This window comes from Apis mellifera, linkage group LG6, assembly GCF_003254395.2.
Source record: "Apis mellifera strain DH4 linkage group LG6, Amel_HAv3.1, whole genome shotgun sequence".
Classification (NCBI taxonomy): Eukaryota; Metazoa; Arthropoda; class Insecta; order Hymenoptera; family Apidae; genus Apis; species Apis mellifera.
The window spans coordinates 6,430,189-6,444,374 of NC_037643.1; the positions used below are offsets into that span (position 1 = coordinate 6,430,189).

At 35.9% G+C, this 14,186-nt stretch overlaps 1 protein-coding gene across 1 annotated transcript; it reads left to right on the plus strand.

Annotated features, from left to right (window-relative positions):
* Positions 1–367: 367 nt before the first annotated feature.
* LOC724260 (NAD kinase 2, mitochondrial-like) lies at positions 368–5,755 on the plus strand. Its single transcript, XM_001120052.4, has 6 exons — positions 368–624; positions 1,326–1,646; positions 4,101–4,188; positions 4,283–4,370; positions 4,748–4,918; positions 5,529–5,755. Exons 1-6 carry the CDS (start codon positions 368–370, stop codon positions 5,753–5,755), a joined length of 1,152 nt encoding a protein of 383 aa, XP_001120052.1.
* The last annotated feature ends 8,431 nt before the right edge of the window (positions 5,756–14,186 follow it).

Here is a 14,186-nt window from a genome sequence, read left to right on the forward strand (position 1 = left end):
AACAATTCGTTAAAATAAAGTGAAACTTGGACGGTGTGTTTAAATATTACACGATACGCCGGGATGTTTGGTTTGAAAGCAACGAGAACCGAACAATCTCTTGGTTCAATATTTAATATCATAACGGAACCAAACTAATTTCCCCCGTTTAATTAGTATTGATCCGAGGTGACTGTGAGCCGCGCAACGCTTCCTCCATAAGTCCTTTTTTTTAACCCCCCTTCCCCTCCCCTCCACCCGTTATAATATAACCCCTAAATCGTCTAACCTTAAAACTCGTTTCTCATTTCGAGAAAGATTTCCCTTCTCTTCTTTTCCTTTCTCTTTCTCTCTTTTTTTTTCGAACCCCAGTTCGTTATTAATCACCATGAGATTCCTGAATCACGTGAACAACACGAGGCCTTGTCGGCCTCGAAGGATCTTGTGCGTGTCGAAATTGACCTCGTTGGAGTACCTGCGATCCCAGAATGCCGATCTGGACGTGGATCAAATATTGTCGAGGATGAAGGGGGAGGGCCTGAATCCGGATGATATCCTCGCCGAGCATCAACGACAGATTGCTTGCGAGCAAAATCTGATATCGGTCCTCAACAAGCTCGACATCAGTTTTCGTATCACGAAAAGGTATCGGCAAGAGGAGAGTTATTACGTAATATACTTTAATGCCCGATGAAACAGCTGGCTGCGCTTGTGTACAGCGACAAACGTAAGAAGAGAGAAAGATATATATATATATATATGTAAGATGGAACGTTACCCGGAAATGTTTCCTCCACTTCTCCTCCTCCTCCCACCCCGTTCTTACACGTTCTCCATCTTTTTATTTTTACATCTTCTTTTCGGCGAAATTAATCTCTCGGGTGTTAATTAAGGACAGCCAAGTTTAAGTAGATTTGTTATCTCCTATCTCTCCGTAAAATAAAAAAAGGGATGTAATTGGGAAAATATTCACGTTTCTTGGCCTCTCTCTCTCTTTTATCGTCTTTGGTAAAATTAATTCGGTAATTAACGCGTTGTTAACTCTGTGACAATTAATTAAGTCTCAAAATTAGAAAAGAAAAATTTTAATCTTCGCCTCAATAAACAATATATTTTATTAGAATATTCGAATATTATTCTCAATTAATTAAATAAACTTCTAAGAAATATATATAAAGAGGCTAATAATAATTATCCTTTAAAATGATAATCTTCTTTTCTTCCTCTTCTTCAAATTCACGACAAAACTTATTATATCTTTATTATTCTAACTTGTTCGTTTAATAACTTTCTTTCATTCTTCTTCTTCTTTATTCTAATACTTCTTCACTGTATCTTTTCCACAGAATGGGAACCGCGTCGAGATACGTGAATTGGGCAGACTTGGTGGTGACGATAGGCGGGGACGACATGTTCCTTCTAGCCTCGAAATTAATTACGAACAACACGAAGCCTGTGTGCGGGATCAATCCAAATATCTCGAAGAAGAACACTTTCACGGTCCCCTCGAAATACGTGGCAGATATCGAGAGCATGTTCGAGAAACTGTACAGAGGAGACTACGATACATTGATGAGGAGTCGTATAAAAACGATAATGGTCGGGGAGGGACTTTTCAGGCGGCCGTTTCATATACACGAGAAGAGTAGCCGGGATAGAAGACCCAAGTAGGTTATACTCGTGGATGGAAGAGAAAAACTTATTTCTCCACCGATCCAACTTTGTCCTTGATCAAAAATCAATATGCGCATTTTTATTATTCCTCGAATAGGAAAATTCATCCCTTTTTTCATATCGTGCATTTTCCTTCTTGCTTTGAGACAATCTCAGAAATTCGAATTCGTCCAATTGAATCGATTCAATATAGTTAAAATCATAGATCCATAGTTCGAACAATTAAAGAGGAATTCCATATTGATCCATCGTTTCGTCAAATCAAATCAAAGAAGAAAAGAAAAGAATGGAATCTGTCTGGATACTTGTTACTCTGCTCCAACGATAAAATTATAATTTCATGATATTATTAGCGAGAGAGAGAGAGAGAGAATTTAATATATTTTCTTATTTTCATCGACTCAGCTAGAGCATTTCGAGTTTCTACTTCCGGTTCCATTTCAAAGATTAAACTTTACGTTGCTTCAGCGGTTCTCCAAGACTTTAAATTACATCGGTAAAAACGATAAAAATTCCCCGGGCAAAGTATCCCTCCCTTCGTCCCTATCCCGGGACGAATCGCATAACGGGGCAATCTATTCTCTTAAGTTTTAAGCAGAGGTGTACGTATCGCCGATTCTGAATTTTCATAAAGGCCGTAATGCGTCTTCATTTCACGGCCCGGTCCTCTCCAACGAGCAGTTTCGAGTTATAACCTCTTGCACGCCCGGAACTTCGGCAGTTATAACTTGTAAATTACAATAACCGTGCAGCTACGACTCGTGCAAAGAAGTCTTAACTTTTTAATTATATATTAAGGAAATTTTACGAGAAATCGTAATTTATATACATATATATATATGTATGTATAAAAAAAAGAAAAAGGAGGGAACGAGAATTGGATTTCTTTTTGTTTGGAGGAAGAAGAGGGGCGAATTGTACATTAGTTTTTTATTTTGTTATACTATTCGCTGATGACATTTTGCCTGCTTGATAATTTTTTTTAAATCTTACTCGAGGAATGATAATTTACAGAAGAAAGTATATTTGTTAATTGATGTAAACAAATTGTTCAAAGAATGTGGAAATTTTAAAGTGAGTTGATTTTCCAAAGAAAATCGTAATTTACAAAAATTAAAAAAAAAAGGAAGAAGTTATTTTTAAGTTTAAAATTAAGTTTTGTCCTTTTGATTTATATGACTGTTGCATATTAATATTTGAAACAAAGTTTGTAAATTGCAATCTATAGAAAAGTCACCACGAAAAGAAAAAGAGCCAAGTGATTTGGTTTTTATTTAAATAATTTATAGAAGGAAGAAAAACAATTTTGCTTTCAATCATACTTTCCATTGTGATTCCGATGTAATCGTTATCGTATATATTTGATAATTGAATTTATCTATTATCAAACATAAATTACAATATAACGAATCCTCACTACGTGCAATGGCAGATAATTTACGAGGAACCATGATTTATAGAAAAACAAATTTATCAAAGAAAAATTGCGCGCGATTGTTACCGTGATAAATGTGATACATCAAAACATAGTTATCGATTGGCCAAGAAAAAATCTTCTAGCTTTATTCTATAGCCTAATAAATATACATATAATATCCAATACTTGGTTTGAATATCGATTACTCGCGTGCGTTATCTTAATCGAATTATTTCCGGTCAAAGCTTTTATTTGATTATCATCCATTATGTATTTAATCTAGCAGAACATTGGTCATACCTTTGGTAGAAAATTTTACGAAATTTAACGAATAAATATTAACAATAATTTATTATGGAATTTTCATTATATATGCACATATATATTTTTTTCAATTTTCACAACATTTTTCTCACTACTAATTCTTCCTTTTATTTCTACATCTTTAATAATATAATATCTTTTCTTCTGTAAAAACAATGTTGAAAACAATAAGTTTAAAATTATTTATTTAAAGAAAGATTTCATAAAATGGAAATGGCATTGATTCACTTACAAAAAAACTTATCGATCAATCTCGAAATATTCTCTCTGATATTTATAATCAATTTTATTATTATTATTATTATCAATTAATATTATCATCAATTATCAATTATTCATTTTACACGGGTCAAACCATTTACATCGATATTAATATAATTATATCATTGGCGCAATTTCGTTACTCCTTTGTTGTTCTTCGTTACTCCCCCCCCCCATCCCTCCTCGTTCCCTTTTCCTCCTTCATTCTTCCTCGTTAATGTCATTAAAATTAAATACTCATTTCTCTCGAGCACAGTTGCTTCGCACAGTTATTCTTATTCCTTGAACGAAACTCATTCTCTTCGCCACCTTCGTTTCCACGGTAAATGGAAGAAAGGAAAAGAAAAAAAAAAAGAGAAAGAAGAAAAAAGGAACGAATGTAAAACATCTCGAACCATTGATCAATCTCATTAATTGCTTTAATTAAAGTTAATTGAATTCTCAGAGTTCTTACACAATCGATACAAAGGAAAATAGAGGACTCGGACTTTCAACCCCGTGAGAGGATCTTGCCTTGGCTGGCGTTAAACGAAGTTAGTTTCACGATAAATTTAAAAAGGAAATACTACACGGTGTATAAATATTGAACAATTTTTTCAAGATTAATGCGCTCCCGATGTAATTCAGGTGTTTATAGGGGAATTTTTGGCAGCGAGGCCGATTACATTATTACTCGATATCGAGGAACAAAAATCGTACAAAATTCGATGTTCAGGTACGTAAATGAAAGAAAATTAATTAATTTTCCTGGATAAAACGTAATATTATATTGTGAATTATTTAACGAACTTTTGATTTCTTTTTCTTTTTGCGTTTTTTTTAGTTGATTTCGTAGAATAATTTTGAAGAATCGAATATTTGTTAAAAAAAAAAATTAAAGCAAGCTCCAATCTCTATATAATTTTTCTATAAGAGGAAAGTTAATAGAAAAAGAAAATAACATTTGGAATATTTAAAAGTTTAATTTTATGAACTTCTTTGAACGATTTCATTGATTCTTTCTAATTGAATTTTCTTCTGATTAATTTTATTTTTTTAAATAATAAAATGTTTTAACCGGTTTTATTCAAATTCCTTCTCTTTTTTTTTTAGGTATGTGCATTTGCACGGGCACGGGTTCTCGATTTTGGTATAAAACTATAAACATACAGTCGGCTGAAACTGTTGAAAAAATCGTGGAAATTGCAACCGGAGAAAAGCTAAGCCGCCAGGAAATTTACAAAATACTGAACAAATATCATCAGGCCCTCATCTATTCTGAAGGTAATATTGAATATTAGTTAATAACTAACTCGATGATAAGATTATAAGATGAAAATCAAATTTTGATTTGTCAAAATGATCAATTTAACATGTATATGAAATATATGTATATATTCAAATGAGTTTTACTATAAAATTTTTAATTCTAAAAATTTTCTTATTATCGAATAAAAAATATCGAATTTTAACAGCAAGATTTATCAATCAAATATACGTTTGATCCTTTCCTCGCACATAATGGAAATAATTGAATTTAATATACGAAATATTTACTAAACATTTAATTTCATTAAAATTAAAATATTTAATTAAATGAAATATCCTGTACAGAAAGAAGAGTTATTTTAATGGAGTTTCTATAATTTGCAATGTTTTCATTTATTTCCATTTTAATTAACTCGAGAATCCAATTAAAAGTATTTATAAAATCGAATTTATGAAACGATATTGCGCGATATTTATAGAAATTTGAGAATTGTATTTGTTTTAGAGAAAATTTTCCGCCTTGATTCGAGAAAATGTTAAGGAAAATTTAAAAGGAGAAATTCAATCGCTTCGAATTAAAAAAAATATAGATATCGAGAAAAATAATTTCAACAATGCTTTTCAGAGGATTTAAACATGACGTACATGATCCGCGAGATGTATCACAATTCACGTTGCGAGAGAAACAATTGCCCTAGCAAACAAAAATGCAACAAACTCTCCGTCAAGTCTTTTGGCTTTGACGCTGGCATCATGATAGACGGAAGCATCTCTATGCCTTTCAACGATGGGGTTGTCGCCACTTTCGAAATCAAACCTGAATATTCCTTGAAAACTATCGTTCTCACGTGACTCAATCACCCCTTAATTAATCGAACGAAGCATATTTAAAATTGCAATAATTTCGTAAAAATTAATCAAATTATAAATGTGGAGTATTTGTAAAAATTTGTGAATCTACGATTGTTATAATAAATTCTTTTTTACTTCATCCTCCAAATTTTTATCATTCACTTCAACAGATTATATTAATCTACAATCTACTTCTTCTCGTAAAGAGAAAAGAGAAAAAGGGAGACCTTTCTCTCTTTTTTTTTTACGATCTTCCGGTTCACCCGTTAACGCAGCCCGATTTCTTATTTATCTCTAATGACGGAGGCGTAGGACAAAGTAACAAGTAATTGCGCGCATTTGTTCCGAAAATGAAGGAAGTCTGAGGGCGAAAGATAGGAAGAGCCGGTTATTTTCCACGGCAAAGGGCAACCTGCTCTTTTTCTTTTTACAACAGGGAGGGAGAGTGAAAATACCTTTCCAGCTCCGTTTTCCGTTTCCTTGGAAGGAAGGAAGGAGGGAAGGAAGGAAGGAAGGCAGCCACGTCCAGACTTCCATTAACCCCGTAATTTCGGTTTCGGCTGAACCGCAGACACCCCTCCTTCACAAACCTTCGAGATCAGGTGTTCATACTTGCCGCTTGTGTGTACGAGTAAACATGCAGAGATACTTACACAATCCTCAAGGTATACAAGGATGGTTTACTTGCTGCTGCTACTCGTCCAATATATGTGTTCTTCGGTTTCGGTGTTTACCATTAAATTAATGATATTGGATTAACGCGAAATTTGGGGAGGGTTTGAATTCGACGAGCTCGTTTCTTTGACCGATGAATTATGCCAAGTTGAAATTTGATCTTAGAAAATGAATTCTCAGAAGAAGGGAAAATTTCGAGGCTCGTCGAAAGATTAAAAATTCCAAAATTAGAAAATGGAGAAGGAAAGATGTATCTAAACGGAAGTAAAGAGATACTGATGGCTCTGTTCCAAACTCCAGTGTAATACAGTATACAGTTTCAGTGATGCAATTCACAGAAGAAGACGACGATAAAAATAATTGAAGAGATTGCAAAAGTATGGAGAATAAAAGTCATTTTCTTCTTTCTTATTTAATTCCTTCAAATTTGCTGATAATAATTTTACTGCATATTTCAATTGCATTATATCAATTGTTAATAATCGAGAGAGATTGAAATAAAATCTAATAAATCCTGAAGTTTTGAAGTGAATTGTTTCTGAAACGCAAATTATACGTGGCTGAGACAGTGAATAAAGTAACCTACCACGGACATTTTCGGGATGGGCACGTAAAGCAAGCGTTGTAAAAGAGTGGAAAGGGTGTAAAGGTAGGCTTTTATGCGTATGCGGACAGGGTGTGCCAAGAACTTTACTGTTATTAAAATTGAACATCCAAAAAATTCCCATCCCGCGCAACTTGCGACGATAAATTCTTTGCGATATTAAAGTGCACACGTGCTCTTAGGAGGATATTTCGTTGGAGTGATTGGACAATCCAATTAAAAAAATCTATTTTACAACTAAAACTATAGAAAATCGTGTACAACCATGTTGAAAGGAATCAAGAAATTTGATATATCCAATTTGAAAACGCAAAATTACTCTTCAATACGCAATCCACATTTAGTTTTAAGGTTAATTTAAACGAAGGATAATCTACGAAAATCTCTGATTGCAGCACGATCTGATAATTTCATTTCTAGAAAATGGAGGATGAAAGAGGCGTAAGAAAGAGGCGTCGAGGATGTAATTAGGATAAATTTGGAAAAAGGGAAAAATTCGTACGATCGTTAAGTTATTGAAATAGATTCTGAATCGGGTGTCTGAGGGGCCAAGAGCCAGTCTCATTAATCCCTGCGAAAGACCCAATCCGTAAGAACAATGGAGATCCGCCCCAGACGGACTCATCGAGGACAAACAAACGTACAGCCGACCAAGAACAACGGACGACATCGGCCAATCCTTTGTACTTCGTAATTGAACGCCGTTGTCTTCTCGGCACAAGTTTTAGACGCTTCCAATCCTGTAAAGATTCGGCTAAGGGGAGGATCTCGACATTCCAGAGTGAAATTTTATATTGTTGAGAGGACTATTCGTAATCCTTTTCCTTTTTTTTTTCCTTTTTTGCTTGTTAGTTGCTCGAGAGAATAAGAAGATTTGTAAAAAAAAGTTTAGCTGTTATATATAAATATAACGTTTAGAGGGATTAAGAAACGAATCAGTCTCTCTCTTTTCTAATCTTCAATTTTCTTTCAGAAAAACTGAGTAAGAAGAAAAGGGGAGAAACTTTATCCATGAAGTACCAATGAACGTAAAAAAAAAAAGGAGGAAGAAGAGAAAAAGAAAATTAGTTTAGCTGTTATATATAAATATAATATTTAGAAGGATTAAGAAACAAATCAGTCTCTCCCTTTTCTAATCTTCAATTTTCTTTCAGAAAAACTGAGTAAGAAGAGAAGGGGAGAAACTTTATCCATGAAGTACCAATGAACGTAAAAAAAAAAAGGAGGAAGAAGAGAAAAAGGAAATTAGTTTAGCTGTTATATATAAATATGATATTTAAAAGAATTAAGAAACGAATCAATCTCTCCTTTTTCTAATCTTCAACTTTCTTTCAGACGAAGGGAAAGCTGAGTAAGAAGAGAAGGGGAGAAACTTTATCCATGAAGTACGAATGTAAAAAAAAAAAGGAGGAAGAAGAGAAAAAGGAAATTAGTTTAGCTGTTATATATAAATATAATATTTAGAAGGATTAAGAAACGAATCAGTCTCCCTTTTCTAATCTTCAACTTTCTTTCAGACGAAAGGAAAACTGAGTAAGAAGAAAGAGAGGAGAAACTTTATCCATGAAGTACGAATGAATGTAAAAAAAAAGGAGGAAGAAGAGAAAAAGGAAATTAAAATTTCAACACGTTTTAAAGTAAACGAGATGTGAAGGCATTATTTTCTCACGGTTTGAATATATATTTAATTGGGAACACCGAATAATATAATATCCAAAGTTTGTCGAAGAGAGGACGAAAATGGTCTTAAAGTGCACTCGTTGATCGCCCTCTCGACATTCCTGCACCGCATTAATGAAGCAGTATCGTATCTCGAGCATTTCGAGAAACTTTCTGGAAACTCTAATAACTGAAACGGAATTTAATAAAGCACAGTGCGAACGGCGTAATTGACATTTCGCATTCTATTTGCGTACGTCGGACGGAACATTCGACCCGAATGAACTGTACCCTCACCTCACTGCAAATTCCCCGTTTTATCTTTGTTTCGTCTTTCCCTCGAATTTATCTCCTTCTCTTTCTCTCTTCCCCTTCATTATAATCGTCAAATTTGATATTGTAGACTAATATGAATAATAATAAATCAAATTATAGAAGAATAAAATTTTGCCCCTTTCAAAATATGATCGGTTATTTCGTTAGTCGAAACAGATACGTGGAAATTTTTCTCACTGTTATAATGAAATTCCAAAGGATCTTTGGAAGAAGATGATGAGTGAAATTGTGCGTGAGTAAAACATAAACATTTTTTATTTAGTTTATCTATTCTACTCGAATAGTAGAATTGAATTCAATGGAAATTATAAATCTAATTGGACATCCAATGAAATCTCTGAGTTCCATTGAATTTTTGAATCTCTAATTAGAGAGATCCAATCGAAATCTTGATGATGTCAAATCCTTGAACCCGTTCCAACTTTCTTTTGAATCTAGAAAAACTCTCGACCTTAAAAATCTTCAATCTCTGTTAGAAAATGATCTGGCACATTCATATACATTCGATAGACAAAGGAACTTTTCAACGTTTTAATATGAAAAATATTGAACATAATCTCGAACAGAGTTTAGCGTACTTTAAAGTTATAAAAAAAAGCACGTTCAACTCGAAAGTTAAAAGGATCAACCTAAAATTCATAATCTTGCCTCGGATAAATTTCTTCTATCTCCAATTCTCCTGACATACTTTTCTCTCCCCCAAAGTGTGTTACATCACCCTTTAATCAACCCTTTAATTTCTACCCTCTAAACGTCAAAAACATCCCTTGAAATAGATCCTCTATAACAAAAGTTATAAATCTGTTCGCAGATCCCGATTCCTCGACCCCTCCCTCATTGTTCAAGAACAATTGATCAACTCTTGATCCAGTTACGCCTTGATTTCAATTTCTATCTCCTCGGTTAACCTGTCCACCGATACCGATACCTTCGAGAACCGGTTAAACGGACGTTTCGAAACCACATAAATTCTTCTTCCTCAATGATAACCAACCGGTTGGCCCGGAGAGTTCTCTTATCCGGAGATTTACTTCCTTTCCCTCCTCCCCGCCCCCTCCCCGGATAGGTAATAGTGGCCCCGCGAAATTTATTTGCGGATTCGTGGCGAAACGTTAATTCGAAAGGGTCGGAAGGAGGAGAAGGGTGGAAGGTGAAACTCGAGAGTCGAAGGAGGAGGGGGAATGAGAACGATGGAAGAGAAGGATGGAGGGAAGGACAGAAACAAAGAATGGTAGGCGGTAAAAAAAACGGAAAAAGGACCGACGGAAAAGGGGGATTTCGCTAATGTCATTTTTTTCAGGGCAATGGAAAATTCTTTCCTCTTTAGCGTTTTAATCCGCCTGCGTGCCTGTGTAATTTGATTCATTCCGCTTCTTCTTCTTCTCCTCCTCCTCCTCTTCTTTCCCACGGATGATGGCTTTGCACGAAAATTTGATGGTTACGGTAATCGGGGGGCAAAGGAGGAGGAGGAGGTGGATGGATAAAGGGAAATTGGAGCCGTCGCTGTTGGCAAGGAAACAAAAGCTAAACGAATCCCGATATTTGCTGCAACAACGCCCCTCCTTCACGTCTGATAACGGCATTCGATGATGCCACTTACTTGGAGGATTATGTATTTTAATGATCGGCCGGAATTTCGTATATTGGAAAACGAACGAAAAATATTATTTTAGTTTCTTAATATGGAGAAATTTTCTTTAAATGAAACATATTAGAAATTGTATTTAATAATCCTCTTTTAATGGATATATACAGGATTTTAAAATTCTTTTCCCTTTAAACGATACTTTTTATCATTGTTTATGTATGATTCTTTAACAGGATTATTTTATACACGTTTGTTAAAATAGTGATAAGGCAAGGGAAAAATATTTCGATCCAATTTGCTGAATGTATTAATTAAAATCCAATAGAGCGTTTGGACACGTTTCAATTCGGGTGATCTCGTGAAATCTCACGAGACAGATTATATACGCGCATATATATATATATATAATCCTCTCGCTTTTGCGAGACTCAGTGATTGCACAGCAAATCGTGGAAAGGAGGATACGAGGTTAACAGTCTGAAGAGATAGCTGCGAGATCGGGGAAAAAGATACGGTGGGTAAAGAGGAAAGAAAGAGAAAGGGAGGAGGCGAGGCTCATTTCCCTTTCGCGGCGCCGATCGATGAATTTTGAAGGCAAATCGTGGAGAGCGAATCGAACGAGGTCAAACGATATCCACCTCTTCTTTCACCCTTCGTTTCTTTCCCGAACCGCCGCCATTACCATTACCGCGTTTTACCATTTCTCGATCTCCCCCTCCCCTCCTTGTATTAGTATCGACTGCCCTCCGATTTTCGAACAGTAGACGACGAACTCTCTCGAGATTTTATCGAGGCGGAGACGTTCGATCGGGCGGAAGGAACCGGAGATTGTCACGCAAATGAATTTGAAGTATTGCCATTTTACATTTCCACCTTCCTCTCCCTCTCTTCTTCTTTCTGATTTTCCATTATCTTACCTTTCGTCTCGCCACCACCACCACCACCATCTTCTCCATAAACGATCACCCACCCGATTTCTCTCTCTCTCTCAAACACGCATCCTCCCCGTTGCACCGTCATTTGTTTCTCGTTCCCTTTCTTTTTATCAAATCCCCTATCTTCGCCCCTACCGACCAAACCAGGTGTATCCCTTCTCGCCCATTTCTCTTTCGTTCTCGCCCATCATTTCACCCCCACCCCCCTCCAAACGTTTCCCCAACGTTTTCCTCGCTCGTTTTCGCCGCCTCGTACAGGTGCGCCGCCACCTCCCTCCCCGTTGCACACCCTCGTGTCGCTTACCCTCGTGCTCACCCCCTTCCACGATCGATGCACCTGGCCGCATTTGCAAGTTTCGACTGAACGGAATCGGTGGAGACGACAAATCGAATGGAAATCGGAAATCGCAATAAGAAAGGGACAAAAGTAACGCGATTCCTAGGGGAGGGAAGGGGAAGGGGTGGCGATAGACCATTTTGTTTTGCTGCCTTATCGAAGCGACGGGGTATTCGAGGTTTGCCGAGGAACAGCGGCGGGAATATGGATCGCGTCAACCGTCTTCTTTTCTTCTTCTTTCTTTTTTTTATTATTTTTTTTTTCCTTTCTCGAGAGACAGAGACGGGGAAGGAATATCGGGCGACCGAGTTTTGAGAATAAAATCGAGCAGAATCGTGGTTTTGAAAAAGATATGAAATGGAAGGAAGAATCGTTTCTTCGATTAATGAAGAGTGGAACTAGGATTTTTTTAGGTAAAATTATTAGTTATATATTATCCTATCTCTTTTTAATCCTTTAACGATATTTATTTAATTTCTAATTTCAATAAAATCAAATACTGAATGAAAGGACGATTGGAAAAATATAATTTTAAATTTAATTGCATAAAAGATTATTATGCGCTAATCTCCTTTCGATCAACTTTTTATTTCTATATTATCGTTATGACATTTCACAAATCATTTCGAAAACTGATTATATCGAGAAAAGAAAGTTCGAATTTCTCGGCACTTGTACGTAATAATAACGGAAACAAGAATGACGTTCAAGCGTCCTCGAGAAATCAATTTATAAGCGGTTACCATCTTCGTGGCGGGGGCTTGCCTCTGCCTTGAAATAACTCGATTCATTTCAGACTTGCGTATTAAAACTTCTTTCGATTCTACGGAGTACAATAATATTATCAGTTAAGTCCACCTTCCTGTCCACGCAGAAAATTTCCAGTAAAAGATTTCAAAGGATAAAGGAGATACTTGTTCCAGAGAGAGAGAGAGAGAGAGAGAGAACGATCGGAAGAATACGATCGTTTTTTAAATTATTGGGAAAGATATTTTTCTTCTACGTTTTCTTAGATGTCTTTCCTATCTCTTGATCTGTTTGCTTATAAGGATTGATAAAAGGTTTATCGATGAAAGAAATATAAGATTATCTTAGACGATAAAATTATCATTCAATTTCTTCTTTTAATGTTTCTTCCCATTTCTTTACTTTTGTTCAATCATGGGATTGTTAATAATCACGACTCAAACTTTCTAACCAATATCATAATTTTAATTCCCAACACATTCGATACAACATATTTCCTATGCATCGAAATGAGAATTTTTTTTACAATCGAAGAAATATTTAAAATAAACATTCGAAACAAACTATCCTTAAACATCCCCTTTCTTTCACTAAGGAAAATTCTCAACCTATTCGATTTATTCATATCGTTTCTTTTTCTTCAGAAGAAAACTGATGCTCTCCAAGACGATTTTATTTCAATTTCATAAACATATATCGAAAATTCAAATCTTTCTTCCAACTAACCAATATATATATATATACACAAACATAGCTTTTTCCAAGCAATTTCATTTGCAAATAAATAAATAAATTCTTCTACTTTCTTCTTAAATAAATCACCAATCTTAATTTTCTAATCCAAAACATTCTCTGTCAAACAAATACGTTCCTTCTTATTTCAACATTCTCCCTCCCTCCCTTCTTTCCTTCCCCAATACGAAAATATAAATCGCAGACAAATTCTAGCTGCAAAATCGTCGTCACGCTTCGCAGGGAAGGTGAGCTAACGCTTCTCTCTCCTCGAAACAGAAGCGGTGGCCGAGCAATCGTTCCAACCACATAAATATTATATTCCCCGATAATACCGGCCGCTATAAAACTCGGCATTAATCACCGAACAAGAAATACCACCCTCCTCGCCGGCGTAGACACAAAACGACCACTTATCCCCGCCGGGTTTTCTACGTTTTCGAAGCCCGCGGCTGTTCCGAACCTCGTAAATCGTCGTTGCGCGGGAGACGAACGGGGCGCAAAAAGGAAAAGGAGAAAAACTCGGGGCCAGTGAAAGGGAGGGAGCAGCAGGAGAACGAGAATAAAAAAAGGGAAAGCCGAAGATAGGAAGGGGGAGGTTTGATAAAGGGAGGTGAAGTGGTCGAGGGATGTGAAAACGTGAGAGAGGGAGGAGAGGACCGTAAGTAGAAGCTTGAAGCTCTTTCGAGAAACGAAATGGGAAGAAGATCGCGGAAACGCGGTCAAAGGAGGGAGCGGAGGCTCCTTCGAGAAAATGGGGAAGTGTAGAAGGTAATGGGGAGGGAAGGGGGAGGAGGAAGCTAGCCTGTTTTGAAAAA